We start from the raw sequence: 17,930 nt of genomic DNA on the forward strand, positions 1-17,930 counted from the left end.
TGTTCTGTAAACTTCTGAAGCTTCGTTATGACTGCTCCATTTTTTCGTGAATAAATGTTAAGGACCTCTATTTTGATAAGGAAGAAAAAAACACTATGCTAATCTATGACGCATATGGTTGCTTTGGGGAAGTAGTCCCTCCCGTTGGAAGGTACGCTATGCCTTCTGTTCAGATACGGAGGCAAATTTAAGGCGGGACTAGAAGAGAATTTAAGTAGATGATTGGCTGGAAATATGAGTATACAACAAAAAACACAATACATTGGCTTGGGATTGGACATCGGTTGGTTATCAAAGAGAAAATTTATACTCTGCAGCAAAGAAGCAACTTCAATGCCTCGGTCGAGGCGTCAACGGAGCAGCAGGAGAGTACAAGCTAGCATGAGAAGAGAATAACTTCGGTCCAGGTAAAATTACATCTCTCTGAAAAATATCATCTTGTAATATCGTCGAAATTCTTGAAACCGTTGCTGTTCGTTTTAAAGCATTTGGAATTGGAAGCGCCCATATATCTTGGAAAGTGATAATGACTGGGTTCGACTCAGCTATAAGGATTCTTTTAGCTTTAACTAATGTGAAATTTTATGTCTTCTTATTCCTGCCTTTTAAAGTCAGCGAAACTTTCGTGTGATCTATGCTTTAATTGAACCATTAGGAGTGCCGTTATTTGAAGACAGATGAAATGTTCCACCGAGTTACGGAAGTTATTTTTTTTTCTCTTTTTTCATTTTGAGCGAGTGTGGACATGCACAGTGTTGTGCAAGTTGTTTGCCGGGCCGCTGCCTCTGTGTTTACTGTTATCTTAAGATACAGTCGCCATTGTCAGCGACCAGTCTGTACATCAGATGAATGTTACCACACCGCTGATAATTTTAGAGAGCACTCTCTTTAGCATACGGTTCTACACATTTATGAGATCAAATTTATTGCATATGTATTGTTATGTAATGAAACAGCCCTTTTGGTGGGAGCTTCCCCCCCCCCCCCCCCCCCCCCTCCTTTTTTTGTGTCATAAACTTGTTACAATTCCGAGGTACATTCGAATGAGAGTATGGTCCTGTCATTTAAACCTTGTCGGTTAAGACTTGGGGTGGGGTGTTATGACTGTTTAGGGTGTAGAAATGAGCCGGAATAAGAGGTAGGCTCCTCACTGATCAGAAACTAAAAAACAGCTTGAGCAGGAATTCCATACTCTGTCTCTTTTGGCAGGGACCCTTTGCCCCCTGAATCTAGGTCAGGATCATCCCTGAGATTCGGCCGGCTGCGTACGGCACGCTCATTCCGTCAGATTGAGGTTAAAAGCTTCACTGGCCAAGCGACCGACAGTGTAATTGCTTGTCTTAATTCTGTCCCTTGATTACTATTTGTTGGCTTTGGTTGGTATGATTGGAATTCAATAAAGTCCAAGAACGCCCCTTTTTTGGAGAGGGGGGGTGCTATGGGGCTCTTCTCAGTTTTAGAGTTGTGATAAATACTCGAACAGCCAGCTGTGTTTGGCTAGACAAGTGTCTTTGACCACTGACTGTACAAGCAAAATAATTATGTGTGTGTGTGTGTGTGTGTGTGTTTTCCTCCCTTGATCACAGTTGGACAATGCCTGTCTACTCTCTGAATTGCTGCTGTTTCTGTGTTCCACTCAGGTTTTAATAGTTTAAAGGACACTGAATAGCTCCGGCAGCCTGGTTTCCTGTGCTGTACAATGATTGAAAGGCCAACCGGTTCTGTGTATAATGAGCATAATGAATACCCTGAAAGAGCTGAGCTGACGATCCACCTGTATTCCAGTTCACATGCAAACCAGCTTCCAACAGCGCTCTCTCCCAGTGCACCAGGGCTCCTCTGGCAACAGCAAACCCTTGTGTTTCATTCCAGGTGGGGAGTTCTGCTCCTCCGTCAGGGGGGCCTGGTGCTGTTTTGTGGTATAAGAGAGGGTGACGGAGTGAAACTGCATGCAGCAGCGCTGCACGGCAGAGCAGGGAACAGTTTTGCCTTTTTAGGAAGGTGCCCCACCTACCCCTCACTGCTGCCGCCCCTAGACTTTCGCTGTTAGGCCCCTGGGATTCTGCCTTGACCATTCGCTCAATATTTTGAGGCAAAACAAAGAATCATTTTGAAGAATGTCACAGTGAACTTTTAGTGTGGTGTACGAGGGGTTTTCTTTTAGGTGAAAGTATAGTAATCAGCGGTTTAGCGCAGTCGTTTTCGGTAAGTTGGAACGGTATCCTGTAACCTGACCGGTTAAGATCATGGATAAATCAGCTTCTTCTGTTGATCCGTAGTTTGACTGAAGAGCATCTGTTACCTACGTAATCGTTTTCTTTTTGTGCCGCTGTTCCGCTGGACTGATCCACCCTCTGACAATAAGGAATGTGTGACATTTTCTAGAACTGTCTTTGTGTCCCACTTTCCCACGCAGATGAAAAACAAGAGAAAGAGAGCTCCTGCCTTGACGGTGACACGGGGTCACACAAACACTCCTGCTGTGGCTACAGGAGCTCACACTGTGAGGGCCTTATGCATTATGTTTATGCATTATGTTTATGCATTATGAATCAGCTACTTAACGCTCTGTTTTCTCTCTGCTGTGATGTACAGCAAAGCCTGATAAACACAAGAGTACAGGGATAAGTCATTCAAAGTGTCAGAGACACAACGTCCATTGAAGCAGGCAAGTGGTCAACTAGTGTAAGATTCTAAGGGTATGAATAGCCTAGTTGGAATAGAGATTTTCTTTGGAAAGTGAAATGTTGAACCAGAGTTACGTGAGAGGAGTTCCCCTTAGGTTTTTTCTTTTTTGCGCTTGCGACAGAAGATGTCTTGTGGTTTGTCAAGGTAACTGTGTCCCACACTTGAAAATGACGTGTCCCATCTGAAGATCCTGATTTCGCTGAGTGTAGTTTAGTCATAACTGTAACGGTCAGGCCCAACGGTAAGCCAAAGACAAAACATTGACAAACATCCGCTGATAAGATTTTGTGTGTTAAAATTTTGTCTTGACATCTGGTCTGTTTTCAGTTCTTAAAGGAACTTAACCGGAGACAGTCTGTTACAGACAGGAAAAGGTTAAAGATTACAGTTTCTCCTTGACTCAGAGCTGTACTCAGTTCAGGTTTTGAGAGAAGGAGCTTAATGCTTATGACATGTTTTTAGTTCCTCAAAGAAATCTATTCTTATTATTACTGTTAGACCAGTGGGTCCAGCATCATAAACTTTTTTTTTTGAAGAAGAATGTTAAAGTTCACCCAAGAGTGTTGAGTGTGTGTTGGTTTGACAGGGACTAGGGAACAGCCTTCTCTGTCACTGACTGGGTGTGTGTTGGTTTGACAGGGGCTAGGGAACAGCCTTCTCTGTCACTGACTGGGTGTGTGTTGGTTTGACAGGGGCTAGGGAACAGCCTTCTCTGTCACTGACTGGATGTGTGTTGGTTTGACAGGGGCTAGGGAACAGCCTTCTCTGTCACTGACTGGATGTGTGTTGGTTTGACAGGGGCTAGGGAACAGCCTTCTCTGTCACTGACTGGATGTGTGTTGGTTTGACAGGGACTAGGGAACAGCCTTCTCTGTCACTGACTGGGTGTGTGTTGGTTTGACAGGGGCTAGGGAACAGCCTTCTCTGTCACTGACTGGATGTGTGTTGGTTTGACAGGGGCTAGGGAACAGCCTTCTCTGTCACTGACTGGATGTGTGTTGGTTTGACAGGGGCTAGGGAACAGCCTTCTCTGTCACTGACTGGATGTGTGTTGGTTTGACAGGGGCTAGGGAACAGCCTTCTCTGTCACTGACTGGATGTGTGTTGGTTTGACAGGGACTAGGGAACAGCCTTCTCTGTCACTGACTGGATGTGTGTTGGTTTGACAGGGACTAGAGAACAGCCTTCTCTGTCACTGACTGGGTGTGTGTTGGTTTGACAGGGGCTAGGGAACAGCCTTCTCTGTCACTGACTGGGTGTGTGTTGGTTTGACAGGGGCTAGGGAACAGCCTTCTCTGTCACTGACTGGGTGTGTGTTGGTTTGACAGGGGCTAGGGAACAGCCTTCTCTGTCACTGACTGGGTGTGTGTTGGTTTGACAGGGGCTAGGGAACAGCCTTCTCTGTCACTGACTGGATGTGTGTTGGTTTGACAGGGGCTAGGGAACAGCCTTCTCTGTCACTGACTGGGTGTGTGTTGGTTTGACAGGGGCTAGGGAACAGCCTTCTCTGTCACTGACTGGGTGTGTGTTGGTTTGACAGGGGCTAGGGAACAGCCTTCTCTGTCACTGACTGGATGTGTGTTGGTTTGACAGGGGCTAGGGAACAGCCTTCTCTGTCACTGACTGGGTGTGTGTTGGTTTGACAGGGGCTAGGGAACAGCCTTCTCTGTCACTGACTGGATGTGTGTTGGTTTGACAGGAGCTAGGGAACAGCCTTCTCTGTCACTGACTGGGTGTGTGTTGGTTTGACAGGGGCTAGGGAACAGCCTTCTCTGTCACTGACTGGATGTGTGTTGGTTTGACAGGGGCCAGGAGCATGTCTATAGAGACGGAGGCCTTGCTGCAGGAAGCCAAGGAGAGCATAGAGGCAGCGCAGAACTACAGGAGTGAATTACAACAGAGATTACATGGACTCAGCCAGGCCCGCAAGCAGGTACACACTGCTACTGTATCAACACACTCACACCCACACACATACACACACACTCTCTAAAACACACACTCTCTAAAACACACGCTCTTACACACACGCTCTTACACACACACTCATACACACACACACACACACACACACACACACACACACACACACACACACACACACACACACATTCTCTAAAACACACTCTCTTACACACACGCTCTTACGCACACGCTCTTACACACACACTCATACACACACACACACTCTCTCTAAAACACACACTCTTACACACACACACTCATACTCTCACAGCTTCACATTCACTAATCCACAATGACATCAGAGACAGAGAGAGGTGTTAACAAAGCACAGGACAACATGACCTTGTGGGTTAATTAAAATCAACCTGCCAGATGACAAAAAAGATAAAACCAGAAAAGTCTAGCACATTCCTTTTCTCATGCAAAGTGGTGTTTTTTAAAGGCTTTACAAATGTAATTCACTATGAAAAGTCCACATCCTGGACTGTAAAAAAAAGTGATTGGTGTGTACCAGTAAACCACCGTTCTCAAGTATAACAGAGACATATGGGAATTTTGCGTAGGGGGTAGGCTTTAGCCCACACTACAGGACTGCAGGGATAAGTCTAGGTGGATGGATGAGTTGGTGAGAGAATGTCCGAAGCACTGTTAGACCTGTAGGAAAACTCAGTATCGTTAGACCTGTAGGTGAACTCAGTATCGTTAGACCTGTAGGTGAACTCAGTATCGTTAGACCTGTATGTAAACTCAGCACCGTTAGACCTGTATGTAAACTCAGTATCGTTAGACCTGTAGGTGAACTCAGTATCGTTAGACCTGTATGTAAACTCAGTACCGTTAGACCTGTATGTAAACTCAGTACCGTTAGACCTGTATGTAAACTCAGTACCGTTAGACCTGTATGTAAACTCAGTATCGTTAGACCTGTAGGTGAACTCAGTATCGTTAGACCTGTATTTAAGCTCAGTATCGTTAGACCTGTATGTAAACTCAGTATCGTTAGACCTGTAGGTGAACTCAGTACCGTTAGACCTGTATTTAAACTCAGTATCGTTAGACCTGTAGGTGAACTCAGTATCGCTAGACCTGTATTTAAACTCAGTATCGTTAGAACTGTATGTAAACTCAGTATCGTTAGACCTGTAGGTGAACTCAGTATCGTTAGACCTGTATGTAAACTCAGTATCGTTAGACCTGTATGTAAACTCAGTATCGTTAGACCTGTATGTAAACTCAGTATCGTTAGACCTGTAGGTGAACTCAGTATCGTTAGACCTGTAGGTGAACTCAGTATCGTTAGACCTGTATTTAAACTCAAACAGGAGCTGATTCATCCTGACTTTCGGCAGCTCACTGCACAACGTGAGGCCACTGTTTGTAAGAGTCTGGCATTCTCCCCAGCTTCCTCCCCTCACCCCCACAGCCAGAGTTCGTAAACAATGCTGTTATTTCCTGCTCTTCTTTGGGGACAGAAGATAAAGCGACATATCTCTCCCTCACACACACACACACACATACACACACACACACACACACGTTCTCCTCACCGTGAGATGCTCCAGGTTTCGACAGATGACCTTTTAACAGCCCCCCCTCACCCCACCCTGGCTGGTCTGAGACTCACCGCGTGTCCGTCTGTTTGTCTGTGAGCACATATGTGCCTCCATCTGACATCTCGTCGACAAACACGCACACACACATACACACACACTTTTCTGTTGTCTCATACTCACCCATGCTGCCGAGTCAGAGTTCCTCGTCCACTTCCTCTCTTCCTCTCTCTCCAACTTCTTTCCCAGCTGCTGCAGGTCCTCTGAGACACACACACACACACACACACACACACTATACTGCACAGTCCAGCCTGCTAGTATTTGACACAGATAGGGAGTATCAGCTCCGGTCACCCTTTTGGCATGCCTGTGCCTGTGTGTGTGTGTCTGTGTGTGTGTGTGTGTCTGTGGGTGGGTGTAGTCTATGTGGAGGTTTCCGCACACTTGGTTGGCTGCCCATTACGCAGGGAAGAGTGAGGAGTCAAAACATCCAGTGTCTCCGTTTGTCTCCTAACGTGACCCACAGACAAACCCCAGCCCGGCCCCTCACCCGCACACACAACAGCAGATTCATTGTCACGGACAGCAGTGTTAGGACGAATGACTACAGGAGAGTGCTGATTATGATAAGGAGAAGAGCTGCTAGCAGATGCCCACGTCTGTTGGAAGAAGCATTTCCTGTGACATGTCTAAAGAAAGCAAGGCCAGAGAGTTTTCCAGGGCCCTGATAAACAGCATTGTGCAGGTTTAGACTTCTTTTGTCTTGTCTGTTTATCTGCTTATATCAGACTCTGTCTCTCTGTTTCCGGGCTGATGGAGCCTGGTCTCTCGTCTCTACATGCACTGCTTACGTAGGCTCTGTGGATTAGCTGGGGATGTGTGTGTGTGTGTCTGTGTTGTGCATGTCTGTGCATGCTTGCTTGAGGGTCCTCATGCCACAGACGTGACATTAGAAATTCAGAGAATTTCACTGCCTCTGTTTTAAACATGACCAGTCATATGTGTGTGTGTGTGTGTGTGTTAATGATGTCAGTAATACTGGTCCTGGTCTCCTGGTTTGCTTTACTGCCCTGAACTCCACCCAGCACTCCTGACATGGCCTCTCCCTCACAGAAAACTCACTTACACGTCCTCTGTGCTCTTACACACTTATGTGGAAGGTAAATGTAAAGTGTGCAGTGGGGCAGAGATGGTTTGGACTTTAGTGCTTGTCATTCCAGCGGTAGAAACAGATAATTATGTGTGTTTAGAGTCCTGCTGGCCTTAGCTTCCGTGTGCCGCTCGCACATTTGACTGAAATGGCTGTTAAAACTGCAGTCTTTGTCTTGCTGCTGCTGGCTTCACAAGAGGAAGTGAGTTTTCTTTTCTCTTTCTTTCTTTCGTTCTTTTTTTTTTTCTCAGAGTGAAAACCAGCATGCTTCCTGTCACTCAGCGCCCCACTTAAGTGAAATTGAACGGTGGCTTGTCTAAAATGTGCCTGCTGTTGAGAGTGAGATGCCACTAAACACACACACACCACTTCCTCTTTCACTGACACGCACACTCTGAGAACAGTCATGTTTGTGTCAGAGTGGCATAAGACATCTGTGACTGTTAGGAAAATTAAACCATAACCCTGTGTAAACCCTGGGATGAAAACCACCCCCCACAACAGACATAATGCTTATTTGGCTTTATATATTTTTGGCAGGCGAACCAATTTAAAACATTTTTTATAAGAACCAAAATTTACGGTCATTACATTTGCCGTGTCGTTGAGTGTTTCCTAAGGTTTGAGGCTGTTTTTCTCTCTCTCCTATGGGCTCTTCTCTGTCATTACACAGTGTCCTGTCTCCTCTTTTTCCGCGACTCGATCTCGACCATACATGTTCCCCTGTCCTGTGGTGTGTGTTTAAACCCTCCCCCGCGTGCTGATGGGTCTGTGTGTCGTTGGCACAGGTTCGGGGCAGCGCCAGTCAGACGCGGGAGGCCCTGCGTCGTCACTTCCAGGAGCTGCAGACGGCCGTGAATCGCCTCCTGGCGGATCGTCTCAGCGGCCTGCTGCAGGAGGTGGACGAGATCGAGCAGGACAGCGTGAGCCCTCTGGACGACTGCCAGAAACTGATCGAGCACGGAATCAGCACGGCCGACGAGCTGCTCCGGGAAGGTTAGAGCTCCAGACCGCCGCCAGACAGAGAGCTCTGGCTCTCACCACCACCTCCCTATGGTTCCTTATGGTTCTTAATCACTCTAAAACACCCATGTCTGTCCACAAGCTCAATGGATACCAGCATCTTATCAGCAGACCTATACAAACACGTAGAGGCTGGTTTAAAAAAGGTAACAGAGCGGAAGGCTTCCTGACAGACGGGAAATGGACAGTAGAAAAGAGGGGAGTGTCTCCTCTGCTGAGCCGCAGTCAGGTTTTAAGAGCGTTTCCACCAGGACGCCGCGCCGATCGCATGCCAAACGCCACGCTGAATGTTCAGTGTGGGTTAGACTTGTCGCTCTTTTATGATGAATCTGTCTTTGGATCAGTGTTGGGTTGGGCAGCATGCCGCCACTTTCACAATGCACCCAGGAATTTGATCTCCAGTAACAAGAGCCGTCATTTGAACTTTAGCCAAAACTAAATCTGTAGTGTTCCGCTGACAGATTGGCTAGACCTCCCCCTGCAGGGTTAAGTAGTTTGTGATCGTTAACCATCAGGTTTGTATGTTTGTTTAACCCGGAGGCTGTTACTCTGTCTGGCTAACTAGTGTTGTTCTTGCCTCCCTGCTGTGTCTACAGGAGAGGCTGCCATTCGATGTGGGGTCAGTGAGAAAGAGGACAAGCTAGGCAGCTTCACAAAGAAAGCCCTTCAGATCCAACTCGACAGGTGAGAGCCAAATGTCTGCACGATCACGATCACGTCATCGACACTGGCCCGTGTGCTTCAGTGCCCGATGCAGCACGCGTAAAACACGGTCTTTTCATGGGCATTCCGGCTCAGAGCTCTTCACAGTTAGTAAAGCAAAGAGAGCTTTTAATGCAGTCACTATGGTCTTTAAAAGGGTCCCCGTAGCCAAGGCTGATGTCCCGTACTGAGGGGAATCTTACGTCTTAGAGTCAGTACTGTCTGTGTCTGAGGTCCTGTGGAGACCCTATGGGGTCTGTGTGTCTGCAGACACTGGTGTGGACAGTACTGGTGTGACAGGAGCGACTGGAAATGACCCAAGGAAGGAACTGGACTCATCAGCTCAGCGACAGACGAGCTGTCCTACTGACAGCTTTCATTTTTGTCTCACTGGTTTTGTGTTGGGGTTTTTTTTTTTTTGACCAGAATCATGAAGTTACTGCAGTCAAATGTTGTACTCGTCTTGACTGGGTTAATCTTGACTCATCTTGACTGTGTTAGGCACATGTAATCCTGCTTAGAGCATTAAGACTGCAGTCCTGCCCTGCTGGCACCGTAGAAAGATTTACTTTAATGGCACATGAAATGACTGTGAGATGATTACTGGAATTCATTCATTTTTTGAATGGCATTTTTTTTGAGGTAAAGATGTAGTCTTGCACATGCACATTTCATCATTTTTGATGTGTTTGTGTGTGTGCGTGTTTGTGTGTGTGTGTGTGTGTGTGCACGTGTTTGCGTGGGCGTGTTTTTGTACGTGTGCGTGTGTGTGTGCATGTTTGTACGTGTGTGCGTGTACGTGTTTGTACGTGCGTGTGTATGTGTGTGTGCGTGTTTGTACGTGCGTGTGTCTGTGTGTGTGTGTCTGTGTGTGTGTGTGTGTGTGTCAGTCTGCCTGAGGTACCTGCGTTGGTGGATGTGCCGTGTTTGTCTGCGCAGCTGGATGACTCTCTGCTGCATGTGATGCGTGATCGTGTAGCGCGTCACGCCAGCGTGGCCTCACATCCACCCGTGCAGATTGAGGAGCTGACGGAGAGGCCAGGGAGTGTGCTGGTTCGCTGGTGCAAGGTTAGCCCTGCCTCACTGACACATGCCCAGTCTACACCTACCACAGTATCACACCGCTGGAAACACAGGACAGACTAAACTAAAAAAAAAACCCTAAGGAAAGTTTCTCAAAGATACCTCCTCATGGCATAAACTAAATGAATGAATCAGATCTGATGTGTCATTGTTGTTGTTGTTGTTGTTGTTGTTTTGTAGACGTGTCCAGTCTTAACTCTCGCTGTGTGCAGTGATGCTTTGTTCCCTGTCTGGCTGCAGTAGAGATGGTTTATGACTGTGATTGGTGGTGTTCTTTAGGTGGATGACGACTTCACTCCACAGGACTACCGGCTGCAGTACCGCCGCTGTAACTCCACCCAGTACGAGGACGTCTACATCGGCAAGGACACCGAGTTCCTGGTGCTACACCTGGACCCCCACACTGACCACCAGTTCCGTGTGTGCGCCAGAGGGGAGGGGCGCACGGAGTGGAGCCCCTGGAGCGTCCCTCAGACGGGCTATACCACCCTGGCCCCCCACGGTACAGCACACACACCATTCACAGACCCACACACACACCATTCACAGAGCCACACACACACCATTCACAGAGCCACACACACACCATTCACAGAATCACAAACACACACCATTCACAGAGCCACACACACACCATTCACAGACCCACACACACACCATTCACAGAGCCACACACACACCATTCACAGAGCCCCATACACACCATTCACAGAGCCACACATACACACCATTCACAGAGCCACACACACACACCATTCACAGAGCCACACACACACACCATTCACAGACCCACACACACACCATTCACAGAGCCACACACACACCATTCACAGAGCCACATACACACCATTCACAGAGCCTCACACACACACCATTCACAGAGCCACACACACACCATTCACAGAGCCACACACACACCATTCACAGAGCCACACACACCGTTCACAGAGCCACATACACACCATTCACAGAGCCACACACACACCATTCACAGAGCCACACACACACCATTCACAGAGCCCCATACACACCATTCACAGAGCCACACACACACACCATTCACAGAGCCACACACACACACCATTCACAGAGCCACACACACACACCATTCACAGAGCCACACACACACACCATTCACAGAGCCACAAACACACCATTCACAGACCCACACACACACACCATTCACAGACCCACACACACACACCATTCACTGACCCACACACACACCATTCACAGAGCTACACACACCATTCATAGAGCCACACACACACACCATTCACAGAGCCACACACACACCATTCACAGAGCCACACACACACCATTCACAGACCCACACACACACCATTCACAGACCCACACACACACCATTCACAGAGCCACACACACACCATTCACAGAGCCCCATACACACCATTCACAGAGCCACACACACACCATTCACAGAGCCACACACACACCATTCACAGAGCCACACACACACCATGTGTGTGAGTGTGTAACTGTGATGTTGATGTGTTTGCCTGTGTGTGTGTGTGTGTGTGTGTGTGTGTGTGTGTGTGTGTGTGGTGTTTGTGTGTGTGGTGTGTGTGTGTGTGTGTGTGTAACTGTGATGTTGATGTGTTTGCCTGTGTGTGTGTGTGTAACTGTGATCTTGGTACATTGACAGAGTGGACTCCTGGTGTTGAGGGCTATATCCTGAGCAGTAGGAGAAACATCGCCATGCGAAACGACGCCTCGCTGGCCCGTGCAGGAGTGCTCTACTCACACGCCCCGACATACTTCTGTGGCCAGACCCTCACCTTCAAGTCAGTCCCCAGCCACTGAGTGCTATACCATCCGCTCTCCTGTCTGTTTTTAAGTTTGGCTTTTGTTTGCCGAGTTATGTATTATAAATGCCGCTTACCATGATGAAGAAGCTACTGTTAGTGCTAAGGTTTTATGTATAGCTGGTCAAAGATCGTTTAAAGAAATTTCTTTCCCTAGCATGCTCTTTGTGGCCAGTTTATTAGGTACAGCTGTCTAGCGCGAAGCTGGACTTGTCTTTGCCTTCAGTGCAGACTGAATGTCCAGGGCATGAATTCTAAGAATTGTCTGCAAAGTTCCACTGTGGAATGTTGGTCCATACTGGTGCTACTTGCAATTGTAATTGCCCGCTGGGTCGGCACCTATTGCACACCTGTCTGGCCAAGAAGGGGTCTCCTCTCTCTGTGGTCCTTCTCAAGATTTTTCCCATTTTCCCCTGTTATTCCTGTTACACCTGGGTTTTTGGGAAGTTTTCTCTTGCCCACCATGAGGATTAAGTCAGGGGGTGCCGTCCTGTTTTGTGTGTTGAGGGCATGTAAAGCCCTTTGAGACTGTAAACAGTGATATTGGGCTCTAAATAAACTTGAAACTTAATTGCTTTTGACTGGATGGTTTCCATTCATACTGTGATCAGTCTGTTGCTGCTCATCCCAGTCATGCTTTACTGGGTTGAGGTGTGTGGACTGCACAGGCCACTGAGGTAAATGCTCTGTGACATGGTGCTTTATCCGACTGGACATGTCCGTGCAATGAAGAGTAAACTGAAACCGTGAAAGGGACACACATGGTCAGCGACAGTGTTCAGACACGCTGTGGTGTTCAGACATTGCTCAGCTGGGTGTGGCAGCGCTAGCACCAGTCTGTACCACTGACACTGGGCTGGATGGGCCAGTGGACTTGTGTGTCTGTCATCACAAGAATGCACCAGAAACCCAGATTGATCAGACCAGCTCTCAGCTGCCCAGTGCTGTCAGTCTCCTGCTCACTGGAGCCACATCCTCTCTGTAAACTCAAGGCATTACTATGGGTGAACAGCCCAGGAGGTCAGAGGGTTTGGATACTGGAACCAGTACACTCTGATACCAACAGTGCTACCACATTCAGACTCACCGAGGTCACTCATTTTACCCATACAGAGATTCAGAACCGTAACTGGATCCAGTGATACTCATATGCATGCTTTACACGGTGACTCGCCCTGTCTGCAGGAGTGATCCGTTTCCATGGTACCTAATAAACTGGCCACTGAGTATACTCATCTCAGTATATCAGAGTATATACATCCCAGTATATCAGAGTATACACATCCCAGTACATCAGAGTATACACATCCCAGTACATCAGAGTATACACATCCCAGTACATCAGAGTATACACATTCCAGTACATCAGAGTATACACATCCCAGTACATCAGAGTATACACATCCCAGTACATCAGAGTATACACATCCCAGTACATCAGAGTATACACATCCCAGTACATCAGAGTATACACATCCCAGTACATCAGAGTATACACATCCCAGTACATCAGAGTATACACATCCCAGTATATCAGAGTATACACATCCCAGTATATCAGAGTATACACATCCCAGTATATCAGAGTATACACATCCCAGTACATCAGAGTATACACATTCCAGTATATCAGAGTATACACATCCCAGTGCATCAGAACAGCAGCCACAGCCGTGTCAAGTTTAGTAACTTTTGCGATATCATTCTTTATCAGCCGGAGCTGAATGCGGTAGATTTAATCACCCTCCTAATCCGTTAGACCTGTGAACTGTCGTTTGTGTTTAGGATCTCAGCCGCTGGACAGATGGATAAAAGTGACAGTCTAGGAGTGTGTGTTGACAACGTAAGTGGAGCAGACTCACTGCAGAGAGATCAGGCTGTCTGCATCTCCACCAATGGTAAAGTGCCACACACCTGCCAGACCACACTGATAAAATCTCACATTATCTCAGAACACACAGAAACTCTGCATGCAGCAGCAGAAACAGGGTTCATGTCCTCATATCCGTGCATGAGTGAAGCTTTAGAAATCACCTACAGACATCAGAAACATTCCACATTGCACATCACCTTAAAGAAGTGGCCTGTGGATTTCAACATTGACACACTTTAGGATTAAAGGTGATTAAATGAAATCTGATCTCTCTTTTCCAGGTGCTGTGTTTGTCAACGGAAAAGAGATGACCAACCAATTACCGGGCATATCCGTGGGGTCCAGCGTGACCTTTGACATGGAGGTGGTCAGCATGTTTCCTATCAACAACAATAACCCCAGTGACGGGGGCAACTTCAAGCTTAGGGTAACGATTGGTTCAGGGAACAGGGAAGTGGTGTTTGATTGGTTGCTGGATCAGGTTGTGGACTGTCTCTATTTTGGCTGTTCCTTCATGTACCCCGGGTGGAAGGTATTGGTTTTCTGATGCTGGCTTTGTTTTTTCAGTCACTCCGTAACAAAAGGGACAATCAGGGTTATAAAGAATCTGCTGAACGACAGTGCCGTGTGTTTCCATCTGTCTCGTCAACTCAGACAAGCCCACCATACACCTCCTTTTTTTTTTTTGTCCATGTAAAAGTTCACGTTGCCATGTGTTTACATTCATTCTGTATGTCCCCAGTGGTCTGCCAGAGAATGGGGCTGGCTTCACTAAAGCAGCCCAGTGTAACAGAACACATGAGGGTTTTGTTCTCGGGTCACCGGTGTGGTCAGTAGGACGATGGACTGAGAGTTGTCTCCTTCAGTTCAAAGTCACAGTGCACAGGATGACAGTCCTCTTTCCCAGCACGTGGAAAGGACCAAGTTCTGCCTGTTCTCTGACACATTTAAACCCCAGGTCTGACACATATTCCTATAGCACTGCAGGTGTGGGGAGCGATGCATGCTGGTCTGGTTTACCACACACACACACACACACACACAGACCCACTGTGAGGAACTCACAAGAAGATCAAAGCTAGTCACAATAAACTGTTGATCTCTCTGTTTTGCTTTCTGCCCTGGGGTTTTGAATGTGATTTTAGTCTTTATTTTTCCTTTTTGCTAAGACAATCCTCCCAGCGTTTAAAAAAAAAAAAGAAACTTAAAATTTTATTGACTTATTTAGTTGTGAGATAAAAGTAGAATTTGGGGGGGGGGGGGGGGTGTTCAAGGTACACCAGGGGTCGTGAGTGTACCCCCACTTGAAATGATATTTTCAAAACCAAGAGCTTTGCTTCGTCAATCCACTTGGTCAAACACCATAGCGCCAATAACTCAACAACTGGTTTGAAAAAAAGAAACAAAAAATTCGAGTTGGGACGATGAAAAGACCAGTGTATGAGGGCTCAGTGAACATGTAGGACACGCCGTGTTAGAATCCTTATGTTCCCCACATGGGTCATCTGTTCACTTTTATCTCTGCTCTGTTCTCTCTCTTTTTTTAATTGTTTTAGCTGCTTGTTTCTCGGGGAGGCTAAGCCTGCCTATTGCCTACTCAGTTGTCTGCCAGTCCGGTAAAGAGACCGGTGAATGTGGAGGAAGAGAAAAGGTGTTAAGTAAGGGTATGATGTAATACAGGGTAGGACAGAATGAAAGTCCTCTTATTATGAAAGTCATATTCAGGGACACGGCTCAAACAGCGTGTTCACTAATATCCCAGTGGTTTTCACACTGGGCTCCTGTAACGTTCCCAGTGATGTTAAGGAAGATCTGAACTTAAAGGTACTTGATCAGCTCATCACAGCTGGACCAACAACTGAACAAGGGCAGACGATAATGTTTGTGAGGCTGTTTGTGAAACGTTGTTTGTGAATCCAGAATTGTTAAAGCTGATGTGACCTTATCCTTCCTGTTAAACTTTGACTGTTAAGTGACTGTTTACCTCGGCTTCTGTTTGGTCTGTGCTTTCTCTAGTGCAGCTAAGAATGCAACACATTGTAACTGTTCAATAAACTGGTTATAGAAAAACACAGTGCATATTGCTGTGATTCATTATGCTGAAGCGCGCACGGATTTCAAAACCGGCCAGGTTATTTCAGGAGGGACAGGGATCCAGCAGATTGCCTTGGAGTTGTCACATCTCTGATATCCAGGCTGACTGCACAGAACAGGTCAGTCAGGGCATAAATGAGAGCATGTCTGTGGGTTTCTGAACATCACTGGCCAGTATAGCAGACTGGTTTATTTTCTGTTTTCTTTTGATGGAATAGCTGGAAAGAAAACAATGGGACTCATTTAACAATAGTAAAAAAAAAAAAATCTTTATTTTAAATAGAAAACAATTTTCAGCAACTCCTTTAGAACAAAATTCACAATCTCAGCAAGTTGGTTTCAAGCTGGTCAATGGGTGATTATTACTATTTTTTTCTTTCTTTCTTTTTTTTATACCTTTTTTTTTTTTAACCATTTTCTCTGGGCAACCACATCTTGTGCAAATGATGCTGGTCTTTTGTGAAGCGACAAAAGCGTTGTCAGAAAGCTCAAGCTAGTTATTGGCCTGGTCACAGATCTACTAAAGGAAAAAAAAAGGTTTTTTTTTTGTTTGTTTTTTAAATCAGCGGGCTCCTGTCTTCCCTATGTGCACAGCTTTAGCAAATTAAAGCAAGAGTTGAGGAAAAACTTCAATCTCCCTTACGACATAAACCCTGATACTTATCACTCTTGTTGAGAGGTCTAACAAAGTCAAGATTTTCACAACTAAAAGAAGAAAGACAGACAGAACTGGGAACAGCTGAAGTGAATTCACCCCTTTGGTTTGTAAACATAATTCAAACTCCAAAAGAACATCTCCACATCAGGAGAGAAACCACCTTCATGTGTAATAAACTAACACTTTTGTACAAATGTTTATCCTCGAACAAACCGCGCTCCACATTTCATAGCTTATGTACATAATTCCATATCTTTCGATGGGTGATTAAAGGCTCTCGACTAAACAAAACACCATCTCAAAACGAGAGAGAGGAAAAACAAAAACAAAAACAAAACAAAAAAAGGGGAAATGAAAGACTATATAGGGTGAAGAACTGCCCACAGAAAACGGGAGAGGCAAACCCTTCCCTGCTGTGGAGTTCTGTTGTTGTTGTTGTTGTTTTCTCAGACTTGGGTAAGGGTCATGCATAAACATCAAATGAATCAAGGATGGCAAAGTCAGACAACGAGTTTCTAAAGACAGAAGCCAACTGAGCCGAGGATCTTCAAACACAGCGAGGATGATGAGCAGGAGGAAGGCTGTGTTATGTCAGTAGGACAGCAGCGTAGACTCAACGGCATGACTGGCGCCCAGTGTTGCGTGTTGCCATGGCAACTATAAGGTTTGTGATCGTAACTCATGCAAAGCACCATTGACTCCTGCAGAACAAGACACCAAAACAATACAAACCCCCCACAAAAAAAAAACAACAAAAATAAGATACATATACCAGAAACAAACCCTGCTTGAAATCCATGTTTCCATGGTGAAGAGGCATGTAAACATTTTTGCATGTGTATAGAGCATGGCCCTGCACTGGCAGAACACTCTGCTGGAGGTTGGTTTTTTGTTTTTTAATTAATTTATTTATATTTTTAATCACAAATATGGTATTGTTCATACCCTGTGTGTGTGTGTGTGTGTGTGTGAGAGAGACAGAGCACTTCCTTGCGTGAAGACAGACAGCTGTAGCGGATCCAGTGTGACAGAATGCGTCCCCTCCTCCAGGTGCTTCAGGGGGGACAGCAGGGAGAGGAGAGAGATACTGGTTCGGCTGAAAGGCCAAGTCTACCGTCTTTGTTTTGGGTTTGTGGTTCCAAAACAGAACCAAATAGCATCGCTTGGGAAGTGCAACCAACAGCGGACCAGAGTACTGACTGATTTAGGCAACTCTCAGCATGAGCTCTCATCTGTCCTCCTGCGACGGCTTTTACAGACACAAGTTTAAATTCACCACATTCTTCCCAAGATCTGGACCCCAGTTCATCCCTTT

At 46.3% G+C, this 17,930-nt stretch overlaps 1 protein-coding gene across 2 annotated transcripts; it reads left to right on the plus strand.

Annotated features, from left to right (window-relative positions):
- Positions 1–325: 325 nt before the first annotated feature.
- On the plus strand, positions 326–15,111 carry crlf3 (cytokine receptor-like factor 3). 2 transcript variants are annotated; one of them, XM_030790013.1, is made up of 9 exons: positions 326–407; positions 4,494–4,621; positions 8,145–8,352; positions 8,976–9,063; positions 9,972–10,149; positions 10,444–10,666; positions 11,831–11,969; positions 13,776–13,888; positions 14,145–15,111. In XM_030790013.1, exons 2-9 carry the CDS (start codon positions 4,505–4,507, stop codon positions 14,408–14,410), a joined length of 1,332 nt encoding a protein of 443 aa, XP_030645873.1. In that variant the 5' UTR covers positions 326–407; positions 4,494–4,504; the 3' UTR covers positions 14,411–15,111. The 2 variants fall into 2 exon arrangements, with proteins under 2 accessions (XP_030645873.1, XP_030645874.1); XM_030790014.1 differs by lacking the exon at positions 326–407 and having other exon boundaries at positions 4,493–4,621.
- The last annotated feature ends 2,819 nt before the right edge of the window (positions 15,112–17,930 follow it).

This window comes from Chanos chanos, chromosome 13 (assembly GCF_902362185.1).
Source record: "Chanos chanos chromosome 13, fChaCha1.1, whole genome shotgun sequence".
In the NCBI taxonomy this organism is placed as follows: Eukaryota; Metazoa; Chordata; class Actinopteri; order Gonorynchiformes; family Chanidae; genus Chanos; species Chanos chanos.

Excerpts from the sequence above, each read along its gene's own strand:
- crlf3 (XM_030790013.1), top strand. The coding sequence starts at position 4,505 with ATGTCTATAGAGACGGAGGCCTTGCTGCAGGAAGCCAAGGAGAGCATA. Across the intron at positions 8,353-8,975 it reads CGACGAGCTGCTCCGGGAAG|GAGAGGCTGCCATTCGATGT; the intron begins GTTAGAGCTCCA and ends CTGTGTCTACAG. Across the intron at positions 10,150-10,443 it reads TGCTGGTTCGCTGGTGCAAG|GTGGATGACGACTTCACTCC; the intron begins GTTAGCCCTGCC and ends GGTGTTCTTTAG.